Source organism: Dipteris shenzhenensis, chromosome 22, assembly GCF_047967505.1.
Source record: "Dipteris shenzhenensis isolate YYH24624 ecotype China chromosome 22, Dip_SZ_1.0, whole genome shotgun sequence".
Taxonomy (NCBI): Eukaryota; Viridiplantae; Streptophyta; class Polypodiopsida; order Gleicheniales; family Dipteridaceae; genus Dipteris; species Dipteris shenzhenensis.
In genome coordinates this window covers 54,061,406-54,079,242 of record NC_141617.1, presented here as the reverse complement: position 1 = coordinate 54,079,242, position 17,837 = coordinate 54,061,406, and the positions used below count along the sequence as shown (strand labels likewise).

The window sequence follows — 17,837 nt, the reverse complement described above, 5'->3', positions numbered from 1 at the left end:
CTTCCACTTAAATATCAAGATTGGCTTGGGAGACCTTCTGCCACTGCTACACATTGAGACATGTAGGGATGAAAAAATGTTGCGTGGGCATAGGTTGAGAATTCTCAGTTGCATACATCAATTGTGGCCTGTGTGAATGAGACAGTTCTTGTTTGCAATCTCACATATTTGGTAACTACTCATAATTTTGCTACCCTACCCCGTTAGGGGCAAGGTTTTAGCTACTAGAAACTTGCTATTTTGTATGGAAACAACATCAGTTATACTCAGCCACTTGGGGGCAATGCTCTAGGCACGTGTGCCTCTTGCTTATGCTCGCAAAATTGTGCTTTCCTTTCACAATTGAAGGAAAATCCAATCAATTTATTTATAGTGTTTGGCGAAAGAGATCCCCCAATTGAATGGAATTTAAAAATGTATTAATTAGTGGAAAAGGAGGTGGGACATGCAAGAGGAAAAAGGGGAACTAGGTAAAGATGCATGCATGTCCTGCCCAAAAAAATGAGGTGGCCATTGAATCCTTCCACAGGTCCACTTTTCGTGAAATTACCAGCTTAATTATTTAAATAAATCCTTGGCACCACCTTAGGCTCACCTCGTGTGTTGGTGTGCCCTAAGGTTTTCACTCCAAAAACTGCTGAATCAAGAACTCCCGTGACTTAAACTACTTTTTACCGTGTTGAGGTTGTCCAATTTTAACTACTCTGGGTACCTTTGGAATGACATCCATTATGTGACCTTTTCCTTTTTTAGAGTTTCATTACAAGGGAATGCTTGTTTTAAGTCTCTGACCAAATCTAGCAATTTGCATGTCAAATCCCACCCAAGTACAGCAGTCCTGCCATTCTAAAAGTCCATTGCAAAGAAAGCTGAGGATACATATAATTTCAAAAAATTCAGAATTAGTAAACTTTTCTTTTCAGTCTCTTTAATCAAAAGCACACGTGTTGGTCAAAGTTGAGGCATATCATTTAAGCACCTTTTTGTAGTTCAAAGGTGTCTATATAGTTAAGTAAGAAAAGACTTTAGGAGCTTTTATAAATAACACTTTTCTCAGCAACAAAGCTTTCAGAACCGCTTCTAAATCGCAACTACATGCTACTGGATGCATAGAATGATAATATTTGAAGCAGATGTCCCTATATCCCAAAAGAGCAACTGCCCTGCTTATCATGCAGCTGAGGCTTCTCTGCAAAAACAGCTTCTCACAGTTTTCTGTAAGAAGACAACTGCATGCTCTGATTGTGCAAGGACAATGACCGATCTTATTTCATGGGACCATTCCTTGAGACAGGTTGATCCCCGCCCTCCTGTGTCCATTGTTGTACCTTTTCATTTAAGTCCTTAGCTCCTGTTATCAGCAAATGGGTTATATGCACTCTAAAAAATCAAACAAGCAGAATTGATTTGGGATACAGGCCAACCCACCTACACCCAGATATCCATACACAAGCACACCCTCAGCCCCTGCACCACCCCCAACCCTCCCACCACAAGCATGCACTCCCACCCCCCTGCATGGCACATGCACATGGATATCCCCCCAGTACACGTACACCCACCACCACCTCCCACATGCACTTCCACCCATGCATGTGCCGACATGCACACACAGGCCCATGCGCCTATTCACCCCCTGCATGCACATATGCACGCATAGACACACCCACCCCTACCTTTTTCGGAGTATCAGCATCAGATCTTGTACTCATTAACATGCATCCACTTTGTAGCCGACCACTTATTACCAATTATAACTGGACAACCACCTGGAAAACAGTTATAAACGATATCAATATAAAGAAAAACTATCGGTATCCACAGAAGCTCCAAAACATCAGCACTGAGGCTGTAACCACCGTACCATGAAGACTCAATGGATCTAATGATGCATCAGGCTTCATGCTCCAAAAGAGTAAGGCATCACCACGTCTGGGTCTAATAGACACACCACTTTTCCCGCATTCTGATAGTTCATTCCAGTGGGGAACCAAACTGCTGTTTACCTTTGCAGATGGGAAAACAGTTTCGCCACCTGCTTCTACATCTGAGCTGCTCAAACAACAACGCCCCATGGAAAGATATCAAAATATTCATAGTTGCAGGCCATTTTCATTGCAATAAAATCTTGAGTAAATACTGAGACCAATATTAAATATATTATCAGCAAGTTTGTCCTTACAGATACATCAATAGAGTTGCGATGCGTTGTCCACCATTCTTGATGTTAAACTGGTCATGGAAATAGTCATAATGAGCTTCATATTTTTGTCCAATTTCGTAGTGTAGAATTTGGATTCCTTCTCCATGCTCTGCTTCCACAATTGTGCATACAGGTCTTAGGTTTATCAATGTGAACATATAGATCTTATAGTATTGCTATATATTCACCAGAGCGCATATGCGAGTGCATTGGCAGCATCCTTCAAGAAGCTATCATCTCAACACTCATTGTATTTGAGTTTAGCCACAATGCCAGGTCTCTATCATAGAGAAAACCCGTATGAAAACATCCACGCTGAAGTCCATGCATTTAACTGATTCTGATCTAGCAAGAAGAGTTGCAAAAAAACTCCAAAAACCCATACCTACTGGAATAAATGTGAAGTCTGCAATCCTCTTCTCTATTGCTCGAATGATTTTATCTTGGCCTCGACCCAAAAATGTTCCAGAACTTGTGCGTACCCTGCATGACCATGTCCAGATTAGCATAGATGATACACAGATTTTAGCTTGGTCTTGACCCAAAAATATTCCCGGACTTGTGCTACCTGTATGCACGCCTTGATATTAGAGTGGATGGTACAAATTCTCCTATAGAGCGCTAGATCAGGAAGTCTTAAGAGTGACATTCTCAAGTTAGAAATATTTAGCTGGAGCTAGCTGCAAGACTAGGGTTAACTGAGGTGCACTCGTCTACATCCTATGCAATTACTGATTACCTAGACGGGAACTCTTGGAAGTTTACTTAATTAGCATAAAAATGACACCAATTTGTTATTGTGATGAAAGTCCCTACCTCTAGGTTACCATGTAACAATATACTAAGCTTGTCGAACTATCGTAGTACCACTACCCACTAAGGTTGCATGTCATTTAAGCTTCACCTTCCCTGTATCTGCAATTTCAATAGAACCCTCCCCAGAGGTCTGATGCTCTCCTTGGCTGATCCCTAGCCTCCCCTTCGACAGCCCCGTCCCCAGCCCCCTTCTGCTTTCCCTCCGGGCCCCCCTCTGCCCTCCCCCCCCCCAACCATCTCTTCACCTTTCCCCAGCTCCCCAGTGGCTGTTGCACCACCCCGCCCCCCTCTCTCTTGCCTGCGTACCCCGCTCTGCCACTTCTACCTTCCCCTCCGCACCTCTCCCCCACCTCCCTGTTTCTGTTTCACCGCACCTCCCCTGCCCCCGCCTTCTTTCCATGTCGTCCCCCCCCCTCTCCCTCCTCCTTTCCTTGTTGCCCCGCTGCCTCCTGCCGCCTCTTTCCCCCTCCCCCCCTTCCCCCCCAGCCATGTTTCAAGCAGCCCGTGGTCTTTTAGCCTCTGTTTTTGAGGCCCCAGCTCACCCTGAAGCTGTGGTGGTTACCTTCCTTCAGTCTGACTTTGCTTCGGCACAGGCTTAGTAGCGAGGCCATCTGTCCTCTGCCCCCAGGCTACTACTTTTTTCTGACTTCTCCTGGTTTTCTGGCAGCCAGCCAGCCTTTTCGGTGGCTGTAATTCACAGCGCCCCCCCCCCTCTCACCCTCCCCCTACTGACAAGCAAGCAGTTTTCCGGCCATTTCCCGAGCTTGTCTCTTCCTTTTGGCTAGCAGGAGCTGTGTTTCTCGCTTGTTTTTGGGTGGTGGTGACTTTTAGTCTGGCCAGAGGGGTTCTCATGGCAGCTCCCTTGACTGTGGTCAGCAGTACATCTTCGGGATTATTGTCTGTTGCAGGAGGGCTGGGGCAGAACCCAGCAAGAGGCACCTGTAGAGGGGTCTTAAATGGACCCAGGACAGGGTCGCCTGAAAAGAGGAGGGACAGACTGAGTCTGCCCAGTCGATAGTTGGCTGACAGACTGGTTGGCCAGGTTTGAGGGCTGTATGCCCTATAAATAGACCCTAGGTGGGGACAGTCATTCATTCCAGTACAACACACTTTATGCTGCATTCCAGGGCACCAACAGGTCAGGAATCACTGTGTGTTCGAGCAGGCATCCAGCAGATTCAGAGCATATTTGCATTCAGTAAGAGAGCCATCAGGAAAGCACAAGGAGCTGCAGCGGAAGTGTCCTACCAACAGAGAACACGGAGCAGAACTTTTGCAAGAGTGCTCTACCTTGAGCAGCTACTGAAGCCTACACAGAGGCACGTGGCAGAAGAGAAAAAGTCTACTTCAGATGTTGCAGCAAATGGAGCCATCTTTTGGTATCTTACCTCAGTGATTGTTTGCTGAAGGTGTTGGTTGTACTTGGTTAGCAATATTATATACATTTAGTTTTGGCTGTACATATATGTTCTCTTTCAGATCTGTGTTGCCCTCTTTACTCGTAAGTAAGCACACGCATCGAGTTGTGTCTTTTGTATTTGTGTCTTGCATTCTTCGAGTAAATCCTCCGCTGGTGAGGCGAATTGGTATATAGAAGGGAGCTTCCCCGTGTTTTTCTACAGATTCACCTATTTGCTAGTGAATTTGCAGAAGCATCCTTCTAAGTCCTCGGCCATAACGTGAATCTTTGGAATATCAGAAGTTAAACTGCAGTGAGCACTGAGCAATCAGCACTGAGCATTGAGCTGCAAGCAATCATCAGTCACCACATGTACAATATAACAGTGTATACTTATGCTTAGTTTTAATTTCATGATTCAAATCTCATATTCGATGATTGATTCTTGATTGCTCAATGCCAAGGTAAGGCTATTGTTCCCATTTCAATTTAGTTTAAACTTCAAGATTCAATTGTCAAGTCTGATCATCATTGAATCCCATTCAACCCCATTGTGATTCTAGAAGGTGATTCTAGAAAGGGCACGAGTGGGATGAAGAGATGCAAATGTGTCTATTGTGATCATCATTATGAAGGATGCACAAGGGAGCTAATGCTTGCATGGCAGCCCCACCTGAAGTGAAGGACATATGCAGGAGGCTAGAGGCTGCAAAAGATGCAGCTGTTGTTATTGAAGAGATGGTGATTTTTTGAGATGGGAGAAACCTCAAATGCTCTACATAGAGCAACTTCGAAGAGGCATAAGCTTCCTATTCATGGGAGGAAGCAGGTCTCTCTTACACAGTCTTGGCAGGTTGGCAGACAGAAGCCAAGGATGCTTGTACTATATATATATATATATATATATATATATAGATAGATAGATAGAGAGAGAGAGAGAGAGATGAATCGAGGAACATGCCCAAACTCATCCTCTACAAGCACAACACATAGTGCAGTACTCACAAGATTGAAAACCATAAATTCCATCACGCATAGCATGGACATCCCCACTGATGTCATCAGTGCCCGACAGTGGGTGTAGACCATAGTATAAACATATGCTCTCACACATACTCGAGCATCCATTCATACAAAGGTCTTTGTACTGAGTTTCTATCGACACTCCCAAGGTGAAGGGCAGACTCAGCCATGAAGAAGGCTGGCACTGAAGGAGAAGGCTAACAAAAAGTAGTCCACAATCTATTCATTTAAGCTACAACTGCTTGTGAAGACTATACAATTTCATTTTAGTCCCTCTCAAACGAGCATCTAAGCAAAAAATGCTTAGACAATCTAGCTAATGGGGCAGAATTTATCACAATGTTAGCAAGCCGCAACATGGACGAAAACTTTGCATGTCCGCTAATAGGACAAAAGCATATATCTAGATGAATACAGGAACATGCATAACCTCATTCTCTGAAAACACAAATCATAATGCAGTTTCAATCTCATGATAGTCACTCATAAGGTTGAAAAACCATAAACTCCATCGCCCAGGGACTATCTACTATGGCATCCCCACTGATGTCATCAGCATCAAACAGTGGATGTAGAGCATAGTCTAAACATATGCTCTCACACAGAGTCTAAACATATGCTCTCACACATACAAATCCACACACCCACACACACTTGAGCTCCATTTGTAAAAAGGTTAGTTTCTGTTGACACTAAGAGGTGAAGGGAAGACTCAACTCTGACAAAGGCTAGCACTAAAGGAGAAGGCTAATCAAAAAGCAGTCCACAATGTCTTCATTCAAGCTACAACTACTTGTGAACATAGTTGGGTCTGTACGCGTATGGTTGGCTGAACCATACGTGTATGAAATTAATTTTCCGTACACGTATGGTACGGCCAATCATACTTGCCTTTTTTTTTGGGGAGAAAACCTGGTTTCCAGATCTTTATGAAACGTTTTTTAAATCAATTTCATGACTTTAAAATTAATACAAGTTTGAATTTTAAGGTTTGATGTTAAAAGTTTTGTAACTCTCTTTTATTCAATGTGTACAACGTATATTATCCTGTTGTTTTGTGTTGTAAAATTAGGTCACCTATGATTCAGCCCCACGGGCTGAACCATACTCCAATCATACTTCCATACCCGTATGCCGTATGCGTACAGTAACATATGGAAAAAACTATGCTTGTGAAAACTATAAAATTTCATTTTATTATCTCCCAAAAGAGCATCTAAGTAAAAAAATGCTTAGACAATCTAGCTAATAGGGCAAGAGAGACCACTTAAGATAGAAAGAAATTATTACAATACCAAAAAGCAGCAACACTAAGCAAAAGAATGGCCTAGACAACCTAGTTAATAGGGCAACACACCATTTAAGATAGAAAGAACAATATCAGCAAACCGCAACATGGACGAAAACTTCACAAGGTGAAATTTTCAAGGAATATAGGAACATGCACAAACTCATTCTCTAAAAACACAACACATAGTGCAATTTCCATCTCATGATAGTCACTCATAAGATTGAAAACCATAAACTCCACCATCAAGAAAGGACTAGCTACTATTGCATCCCCACGAATGTCATCAGCACCTAACAGTGAGTGTAGACCTTAATTAGACATATACTCTCACACACACAAATCCACACATACTTGAGCATCCATTTATAAAATGGTTTGTACTGAGATTTTGTCGACAATTCACAGGTGAAAGGCACACTCAACCCTAATGACAAAGGCTAGCACTAAAGAGAAGGCCAATCAAAAGTAGTCCACAATCTCTTCATTCAAGCTACAACTACTTGTGAAGACTATACAATTTCATGTCTCTCCCAAATAAGCATCTAAGCAAAAAAATGCTTGAACAATCTAGTTGATAGGGCGACATACCACTTCAGATAGAAAGAATTTATCACAATACCAGCAAGCAATGAAAACTTCACAAGGTGAAATTTGCAGATCCGCTAATACGGCAGCGATGAATCTAATACGGCAACGATGAATCATCCAGGAGCATGCCCAAACTCATCCTCTAAAAACAAAACCCATATTTCAATCTCATGATAGTCACTCATAAAGTTGAAAACCATAGACTCCATCATGCATAAAGGCTAACCACAATCTCTTCATTCAAGCTACAACTACTTGTGAAGACTATACGATTTCATTCTAGTATCTTCCTAACAAGCATCTAAGCAAAGCAATGCTTAGACAATCTAGTTGATAGGGCAACACACCACTTAAGAAGAATTTATCATATTATCAGCAACCTTGTAAAATATGTTTATTTGCAAAGGACTTGTCTCCTTTCATCCTTGACTTTGTAAGAGCACTAGGAGAGGTGGAGCTTCATTGGGACCTCCACCTTATGAGACCTTCATACCAAGGAATTAGATTGGGTGAAACTTGAGCTTGAAACACCACAAGATTGTACCAATTTTCAAGATTCTGTCTTGTAGATAGATAGGTTGCAACATGGGTTGCGGGATATTGTCACTTGCACCCCTACACTAGGGAGCATTGTGACACACATCTGACCCATTTGTCGTACGCCGTGACCCCGTTGTGAGCCCTAGTCTAGGGACGAGTCGAGGACAAGCTAGGGGTTCATTCACATTGCCCAAAGCCACAAGCCACAGCGGAGCAGTTCGGGTCGCCAGAGCAAAGCATTGCGAGGTATCCACCTAGCAACAAGTTCAAAAGAGGGGAATGTCACATGCACCAGGGTCAAGCCCAGGTGGCGGTGGCAACTGACTACCTTGTCGGCCAATTGCATCTCCCTACGCAGCAGATTTGGCACGATTTGGGGCCTCAAAAGGGCACTGAAATGCATAGAAAGTAGACTGGGGGAGGCGCCCTTTATAGGCAGCCTCAACCGCCTCCTGGTTGGCCCTAGGGATGGGAAAACAGCCCGACCAGCCCAGCCAACCAGCTGACTGGCAAGTCGGCCAGTTCAGGCTGGCTGAGTCGGCCCAAATGGACCTTTCCAACCCCTATCTAAAAGGAGGCGTTGCCCCTCACTTCTGCATGCAGCTCCCAGCCTCCAACAGCACTTTCAACCAGCCTATTAGTTCCACAGCATAGCTCCATCTCCCACATGTCATAGTTAGGGGAGTTGTCTCAGCACAGTTTTGTATGTCGATTTGGCAACCATGTAAAAATAAAGCAGTGTACTATAGTTAGGTAGATCTCTTGTATCTCTCATGCTTGAGTTCTCCTTGTACGTTCATCTATTTTCCGCATCGCTAGTCCCCGCATGTTACAGATATGAGGGTGAGGCAAACAAAAAGTATATGAGGGATATTTCAGCAGATAGTTAGATATAATTTTAACGTGATATCCTTTCTATTTTTCATAAATTCCATTCCTTTCTTATGCACATATGTATATATGTATGTATGTATGTACACACACATATTTAGATTTGCATATGCATACATGTGTGTGCACGCATGCACACGCACGTGTGTGAGTGTTCTCATCTGTGGGAAACTGTCTCACGTCTCCTTTGGACCACTCCTCTTACTCGTAATTTTCTTTTTAGATGGACGACAAGTTCCAATATTTGGATAACTATTACTATACGTGACATTTAGTGTGGAGACCATGCACAAACTTTGTGCTTACGAGTCTGAAATTTAAGGAATCTTTAATGGTTGAACTCCATCCAAAATACATACCCTTATGAAGAACAAATTGACGTATGTGTGTGTGTGTGCCCCTATGGGCTAGGAGTCCTATGCAAGAAGTGTGTGAGTGTAGGTGTGCTACAAGGTTCTAGTGCCTTGGCAGTTAGGTATGTCAGGTTGGTGTGATGTGTGGATTTGAAGTGATCATAGGAGGTGACTGATTGAGATAATCATATAGATAATTGTGGATCTGGGATCTACCAACATGTAGGTAGTTGCCTATATATGTGACCACTCATGAATAAAGTTTTGTTCATTGTGTTTCATCTTTGCCTCATTGTTCCATCTATGAACCAACATGTGGTATCAAAGCTTGCTGACAAATGGAGTTTCCTTCCACCTTCCTTCCTGAAATGCTTTAAGCCTATTCTCCACCTACAAGCCACCATTGCTCATGCCCTTTCAGCTGTAGTTTCCCCTCGTTAGGGCGCACTTCCACCTTGGAGGAATTGAAGAAATAAAGCTTCTACAGCCCGTGCTGCTTCTCGCTTCATCCCGTGCCATTTCTTGAAATTGAGCCTGCTGGAGCCACCATTGCTCAAATGCTCTGCGTTGCTGCTGGGCGACCTTATTAGGAAGCTGCTGATGAATTTTGAAGGCTAATGGTCCACTATATGAGGCGTACTGACAGAAAAACCAATCGGGATTGAAGCTCCTGGCTATGGCGACCTGACGCATTTCTTTGCCCAAGCTTGGTTGTAGGTCTTCTCTATCAATAGACCTTTGATTGCGCAGCAAATGCCCCAATCTTGATGCTTTGTGGAGTGAGGTATCAATCCTCCAAAGTTCCTTTGTTTTCTACAAGCATTTCTAGACATTTTTTTGAAGTTTGATGCTACACTAAATGCTAAGGTGATGCTTGAGGAGTTAAAGTACAATTCAGAGATTCAGAGATTGCTTTTTCAGTTCTGAGAATGCTCTTTGAAGTTCAGTTCAATGCATTTTTCATCTTTTATATTGAGGATTGAAGTTAGGTTGAAGTGGATTTCAAGTCATACTATCTTGTTGACTAGTTGACTAGTTGACTAGTGAGGTTGACTATGACAAGAGCTTACATGAAGAAAGAGTATATCATGACTTACATGATGGTTTCCAATCATGACCTCCTCTTGTACAAGAGTAGACACTGCCCTTGCATGACAAGTGATAAGACCCTCTTCAATCCATATGATTCACAAAATGTTTCTAAGGCTTGGACACTCGAAGAAGGTAAAGGACTACAACGATCTTGTATTGCAGAATATGGACAAGATGCATTAAAGAGTGTGGAAAAGGACAAAGAGCAAAAGAGTTACATCAACATTGATATGTTTGTGCTCTTGGAAACTATGAAGACCAGGAAGAAAGATGCTGCAAAGACCTCTACTAATGAGGAGACTTTCATCCACGAGGGCATTGGCCCTGCCTTCTAGTTTTATGTTGTGTGTTTGAGTCAATAATGGTTCTCTCCACGGATAGTCCATCCTTAAATGATTGTTAGTCTTTTTGAGGTTTTACCTTGTAGGACTCATGAGGATTTCCATACATAGTCACTGTCTATCTCCATATTGTAAACCAAAAGACCAAAGTCAAAGTGAGATCATGTTGGGATGAGGATGCCCAAATGAGTCTACTGTTGATGCAACTAGAGTGAGAACCACGTTGTGGATCATGTGTGTTGCCACTAGAGGTGAGCAAGCCATGAAGTTTCCCATGGACTATTGCTAGGGTTGAGGTCATCAATTTGTGGGGGGGAATGAAGGACAAATTGATGTATGTGTGTGTGTGTGTGCCTATGGGCTAGGAGTCCTATGCAAGGAGTGTGTGAGTGTAGGTGTGCTAGAAGGTTCTAGTGACTTGGCAATTAGGTATGTCAAGTTGGTGTGATGTGTGGATTTGGAGTGATCATAGGAGGTGACTAATTGAGATAATCATGGAGATAATTGTGGATCTCGGATCTACCAACATGGAGGCAGTTGCCTATATATGTAACCACTCATGAATAAAGTTTTATTCATTGTGCTTCATCTTTGCCTCATTGTTCCATCTATGAACCAACACCTTATCATTAATATTTTCCTACAATACTATGTACCCTTTGTTAGGGCTAGCCTTCGTCATGGCTGAGTTTGCCCTTCACCTCCGGAGTGCAAACAGAAACTCAGTACAAAGACTTTGTATAAATGGATGCTCAAGTATGTGTGGGCATGTGGATTTGTATGTGTGAGAGAATATTTTTCTACTATGATCTACACCCACTATTGGGCAGTGATGACGTCAGTGGGGATGTCATAGTTGCTAGTCCCTGCTATGTGTGATGGAGTTTATGGTTTTCAACCTTATGAGTGACTATCATGAGATTGAAACTGCACTATGTTGTGTTTTTAGGAGATAAGACTAGATATATGTACCCTTCATTGATTGTATTTTGGTGTACTATACCACCAAGGCATATTATCTACCTTCATAAGGCTAGAATATATCCAATCTTACAAATTAAATTTTTTAATAAAACCAGCAAAAGAACAAAGGAAAGAAGGGAGTTTGTAAGCAACTTTAAACAAAAATTATGAGTAAATGAGAAAAAGTAAAAATTAAAGATAACTTAGTAAGCAAAGCTACGCTTGTATCTAGATGAATCTAGGAACATGCCCAAACTCATCCTCTAAAAACACAACACAGTGCAATTTCAATCTCATGATAGTCACTCATAAGGTTGGAACCATAAACTTCATCACGGACTAGCTACTATGACATACCCACTAACGTCATCAATGCCCAACAAGGGGTGTAGACCATAGTATAAACATATGCTCTCACACATACAAATCCACACACCCACACATACTCGAGCATCCATTTATACAAAAGTCTTCGTGCTGAGTTTCTCTCGGCACTCTGGAAGTGAAAGGCAAACTCAGCCGTGACAAATGCTAGCACTAAAGGAGAAGGCTAATCAAAAAGTAGTCCACATTCTCTTCATTCAAGCTACGACTACTTGTGAAGACTATACAATTTCAATTTAGTCTCTCCCAAACGAGCATCCAAGTAATGCTTAGTCATCTATCTAATAAGGCAACGCACCACTTAAGATAAAAGAGTTAAACACAATATCAGCACCCCGCAATATGGACACAAGGTGAAATGTGCATGTCCGCTAATACAGCAAACGCAAATACCTAGATGTATCTAGGAACATGCCCAAACTCATCCTCTGAAAACACATGGGAAGTATCTGTAGTGTCCCATACCATTACACACACCATAAGGGACCTGATCTCTATAGGATCCAACCTATGTATCTACTCTAGATGTAGTGTGAGTCCATTCCATAATATTTTGGAGCCATTCCAGATTCTAAAGGAATCCTTCTTCTCCCCCCTGTAAGAACATTAAAGCATCCTTGAATTGTATCCTACTATAATATTTTTTGCATTTTGACTATGCTATGTCCATACAAACATATATAGTCGTGACGTCCACTATGAACAAAAGTAGACTCCATTGCCTCAATCTTGAGACGTGAGTATCTAGTCAACAAGACATGTGAAACAAGTCCCTGGATACAAAATTAGATTCACCCATCCCTGTTGGACCAATCCCTGTTGAATTGTATCATACTATATCAAGGTCCTCATTTTTGCATTTTTGACTAAGCTATGTCCATTCATACATATATTGTCTTTCCAAACGTTCATGACGTCCACTATGAACAACAGTAGACTGTCCACTGCCTCAATCTTGAGACGTGAGTATCTAGTCAACAAGACACATGAAAGAAGTCCTTGGCTACAAAGTTAGATTCACCCATCCCTGTTGGACCAATCATTGGATATGGCTGTAGATTCACATACAAAAGACTTATGTAATTCAGTGTGCATGACTCTAAGAAGCAAACGTGTCTTCCCTCTAGTTCTGTTGCATTAAAGAACAATTTAACATTGTAAAAGGCATCTGGAAAATGCAACCAAGATAGTATTTTCATCCGCACCTGCTATCTTTGCTCTTCCCTGTCGCACTATCCACCACTGTTGATTTTACCATGTGAGGTTTTGCTAGACTTATCAAGTATTCGCATTCTTCCTTTGACTGCACACAAGATCCATTGAAAAACTCTCCAACTCTCTCTCTCTCTCTCTCTCTCTCTCTCTCTCTATATATATATATATATATATATCTGTGTGTGTGTGTGTGTGAGAGAGAGAGAGAGAGAATAATTATTGATGATAATCTACAATTGTTTGAGAGAACACTGGATGGAGCCTTTTCAAATGACTTGCAAATTAACAGCGTAATCCCAATTCACAAGCAAAATAACAGAAAAGAAGCAAGTAGCTACATAAACTTTATCACAAGCAACTTGATGCACACATTAATTGGGACAGGCTTGGAGCATGAAAATAGTTGAATGGGAGAGGGATACTAAGATGAGAACCAATCACAAATGAGTTTCAGGCCAAGCTCCCAACTCTAGATCGTTTAAATACCATGAACATAATAATAGAAGGAGCTCAAGGCAAGGGGGACTGTTTTACGCTTGTGGATATACAAGCACAGTTCGTTGAGGCGGTGTCCTCCATGCTTCCGTGTACATTTCTACAGTTGAGGCAGCAACTTGGTCAGCAGATTGACCAACAGTTAAACCAAGTTACCACACATGCATTATCCGACAAAGGCAAGCAGCCTGTACACCAGCATGGGGATCATTCGTACAACGAGTATGCATTCTCCGCACCACGTGAAGGTTTAATGGCAAATGTTGGATATGCTCTAGATTTCAGTCCTTCAGGCCATTTCAAGGTGAGCCGTCTATTCCAAGTATGGGGACTTCCTTGGCCCTGAGGACCATTCTCTGCATGTCCGAGCAACTTCTTGTTGGACCCACCATCCAGTTTATAGCTAATCCACAGCATTGGGAGAGAGGTCAATCCTATTCTCAGTCTTTTAGTATGTAACCTCTGCTTCAAGATAAATTTGGCAGGACTGCACAACCAGGGGTTCATACTCCCATTTTCACCGAGCACATATCGCAATACAAAGCCTGTGCATTAGACAAGAGGCTCCACATTTCAGCAGGGTGTTGCTTATGGACAACAACCCACTATTTGATATGCTGTCCGAGGCTTTGCGCTCATATTGTGCCTACCCCTGGACATCTATGACAAGATGCTCGGCACAATCCTTGATAAATCTTCAGTAGAAACTCAAAAGACCAAGGAATATTTAGAGTTTTTGCAGAGTAGTCAGACTTGGCCACTTCAGAATAGTTTTAACTCCCTTCTTTGGAGGTAATATACCCAAATACTTGAGTTCTTTACATAAGAAGTCACACAGGTTGTTTAGTATATATCTTATCATGCTTGAGCAACTCGAAAACTAACTTCCAAGTGCTCCAGATATGTGAACCATAAGCATGATGTCATTGACATAGTTGCCACACGTTTGCAAAGCAGGCGCTTGGAAACGTTTGCAGACGTTTAAGTTCGTTAACTTTTTATTTAAACAATCATGTTTTTTGCACATGCATGTACTGCACATTTTTCAAAAATATTATGTATATCTGTTGTAAATAACATTTGGGCTGCGTAGGAGACGTTGAGTGTGGGAACCTAGATGGATGCTCGCGGTGTTCGAAAGGCGGCTTCTCCAATAATAAAAATGGCATTGAGGCTCCAAATTACATTTTACCCTCTTTTGATGGGACCTGCCAAAAAAAGTTTGACCTTTGGAAACGTCCAAACGCTTGGATGTTTGGTTAACTGTTTGATATTTTAAGTTGACACACGCACCCCCCATGAGCTAGAGGAATGGCTCACAAAGTTAGAAGATTATATATACCTTTGTAAGACTAGAATATATCCAATCGCACAAATTTAGACTTTTTGTTGTTCTAAAGTCCAAAAATCTACATATAAAAAAAAGAGAAAACGAAAGAGAAGAAAAAAGAGGTAGCAAAAAGTTTTTGAAAAACATACTTAGCAAGCAAAGCAACACTTATGTCGTTATTAGTGCCCAAGCATAAGAAGCTATACTGGGTTTCTACAGACCCGCGGAGTCTCTTGGGCAAACCCAATGCTTACTAAAATACGTCAAATACACAAAAGAGAAAGAAAACAACAAATAAAGAAGAAAGGAAGAAGGTGACTGAGCAAAAATAAACAAGCAAATCAAGAAAGAAATTCTTCCAAAAAACTGGAACAAAATCTCTCTCTCTCTTCTCTCTCTCTCTCTCTCTCTCTCTCTCTCTCTCTTCTCTCTCTCTCTCTCTCTCTCTCTCTCTCTCTCTCTCTCTCTCTCATGTTCACTTCTACCTTAACCAAGATGACGAGCACATCATTTTTGCAGGGATGCATTTGTAGGGTTATGCTCTCACATGGTGCCGGTACATGAGGGACTCTTCATAAAGACCAGCCATATGGGCACAGTTTAAGGGGCTGATGGTCACCACCTTTGTATCCCGCTAGTACTCGAGCAGTACTTAGCAGAATATTATGCATTAACACAGACTGGATTGGTTCAAAGAGTATTTAAAGCATTTTTGAAGGCTTTCGCTCTTTGTGCATAACATATCTGAGAGGGGCTTTCCTCCTATGTGAGGGCTCACTAGCCCCAAACCATTGAGCGAGCTGCCAAGCTCGAGGAGATGTTTGCGCCCAAGTATGCTGACAGGTACAAGCAGGCTATGGCCAGCACACATGGGACTCCATTGAAGGCTGAGAAGAAACCCAAAATGCTTTGAGTGGCATGACCGAAACTGTAGCAGCAGCCAGCCCTATTTCCCAGTTTCCCAACAATATCGGGCAGCACAATGCCATATGCAAGGCCTTATAGGCATCCCAATGCAAAGCCAGGAGGGAAGCCTAATCCTGTAGCAGAAAAATCAGACATTAAAGAGCATACCAGAGCCATCATGGACAGCATAAAGAGGGAAAATCGTGGCGAGAAATGCCCTATCGAGCATAGGGAGGTTTGCAACAATGAGGAATATTGCGACAACCAAACTTAGCATGATCATAGGGCTCACAAATGATAAGGAGTTGGTGGATGCTTATGAGATCCTTGATGTGACTCACAAGGAGACAGGTGTGACTCCTTCCTTGATGTGACTCACGAGGAGACATGTGAAGCACACGAGTCAGGACAAACTCCAAACGCTGGAGTCGGTAGTGGTTTTGAGTTTCCCTTTAATCTAGGCAGTACTACTCAGCTTAGGGCATACGCATCACATACACAGGGTTCAGCCCAACAGGGTTATTCCATGTCATAATCCTAGGGTTTCTTTTGTCGAGCATCACGCTGCTAGCCATTCCATACATGGAATGATGCTGATGGAAATGCCCATGTAGATAAGGAGGAGCAATATTGGGATGCTCAGCCGACACGCTACTCAATATCTTTCGATGCATTGATGGGTGCCAAAAGTGCTGAGACACTCAGATTGATTCTTGAAAGCCAGCATTAAGGGCAGGACTATTCATATGCTTGTGGACGGCAGGAGCACACACAGTTTCATTAAGACTAGGACCTTGCAGAAGGTGAGGCTTGTTGCCATAGACAGAGATACCATGGGCTGAGAGTTGAGGTTGCTAATGGATTAGCAGGCTATTTTGCCAGAATGCGAGGATCCGACTCTCTCGTGGTTACGACATTGCACGAGATCTCTTAGCATTAGGTCCTATTGACATTGTCTTAGGATGTGACTGGATGAAATTCCTGGGTTACTTGAATGCCAATGACTCTCCTCTTTGCACATTAAGGGCAAAACCGTGGCCTTGCAGGCGCTGACAGCCCCAAAAATGCAGATTATTTCAGCGAGGAAGCTGGCCTAGGAGCTCAAGAAAGAACGTGCCATTTAAGCGTTGAAAGTATCAGTGACTCAAACAGGAAGCATCCCCCAAGTGAAGCATGTGGAAATGCCACAGCTGCTCTCAGATTTTGCTAAAGTATGCAATGTCAGTTACTTCCAAAGAGAGATATTGATCATGCCACAGGGCTCCAGACCGCCTCTCTAAAGTGGAACCGGAGGAAGTAGCAAGGCACGTACGGGAGTTGCTTCCCCATTGATTCTTGTAAAAAAAAAACATGGCTCATACCGCATTTGCAATGATTACAGAGATCTCAACAAGGCCACTATTAAAAACTGATTTCCAAGGAACACCCCCCATACAAGGGGTTAGTGGCAGCAGTCCCACAGGTGGATTTTCACAGAGAAGGGCTACCCCCCTGATCAGGAGCCTTCACAAGGTTTGGCAACAATTACCTAGACAACTCCTTTGAGCCATACTTACAAGCCCAAAGGAGTTTGAGAGGCAGCCACTGATATGGCATCCGAAGGTGAGGGACCAAGAGGGACTCTTGCTAGGGGAACGGACACACATGGGTTGGGCACAGTGAGACAATGGCCCAACTAGGTCTTTTGGGACTTGGAGCCACCTTACCGCTGAGTCAAAGTCACGAGGGCAAGCACTCTCTCATCTTAGGGGCCAGACTCGGCACAGATCGACACAGCGATCTCCGAGGCATGGTGGTAGGGATTGCACACTGCCTCGGATCACCATTACTGGTTACGGACAGTTTTCAAGGATGGGGGTGCCTCTCTAGATCCAGTTTTTGTGGCAATCCCTTGGCTTCTACCAATGAATACTTTGTAGAGTGGTGCCTGGGGCCTTCTCCAGCCCGAGATTGTTGAGCTTCAGGAGGTTCTGAATTCGCTCAAGTGGCAGAGTCAAACTATTAGGC

The 17,837-nt window shown here is 42.8% G+C and overlaps 1 protein-coding gene across 2 annotated transcripts in view; it reads right to left on the bottom strand.

The window, feature by feature from the left end:
* Positions 1–904: 904 nt before the first annotated feature.
* Positions 905–17,837, bottom strand: part of LOC147888296 (putative prolyl 4-hydroxylase 10) — a 44,111-nt gene continuing 27,178 nt past the window's right edge. The window contains exons 3-8 of one of the 2 annotated variants that reach the window (XM_087393123.1): positions 13,090–13,187; positions 2,589–2,686; positions 2,183–2,312; positions 1,865–2,052; positions 1,655–1,769; positions 905–1,328 (exon numbers count right to left, since the gene is read on the bottom strand). In XM_087393123.1, coding sequence (XP_087249249.1) covers positions 1,696–1,769; positions 1,865–2,052; positions 2,183–2,312; positions 2,589–2,686; positions 13,090–13,187 — 588 coding nt within the window. In that variant the 3' untranslated portion in view covers positions 905–1,328; positions 1,655–1,695. Of the gene's footprint in view, positions 1,352–1,654; positions 1,770–1,864; positions 2,053–2,182; positions 2,313–2,588; positions 2,687–13,089; positions 13,188–17,837 lie in introns of both variants that reach the window. The other variant, XM_087393124.1, reaches the window with a different exon arrangement.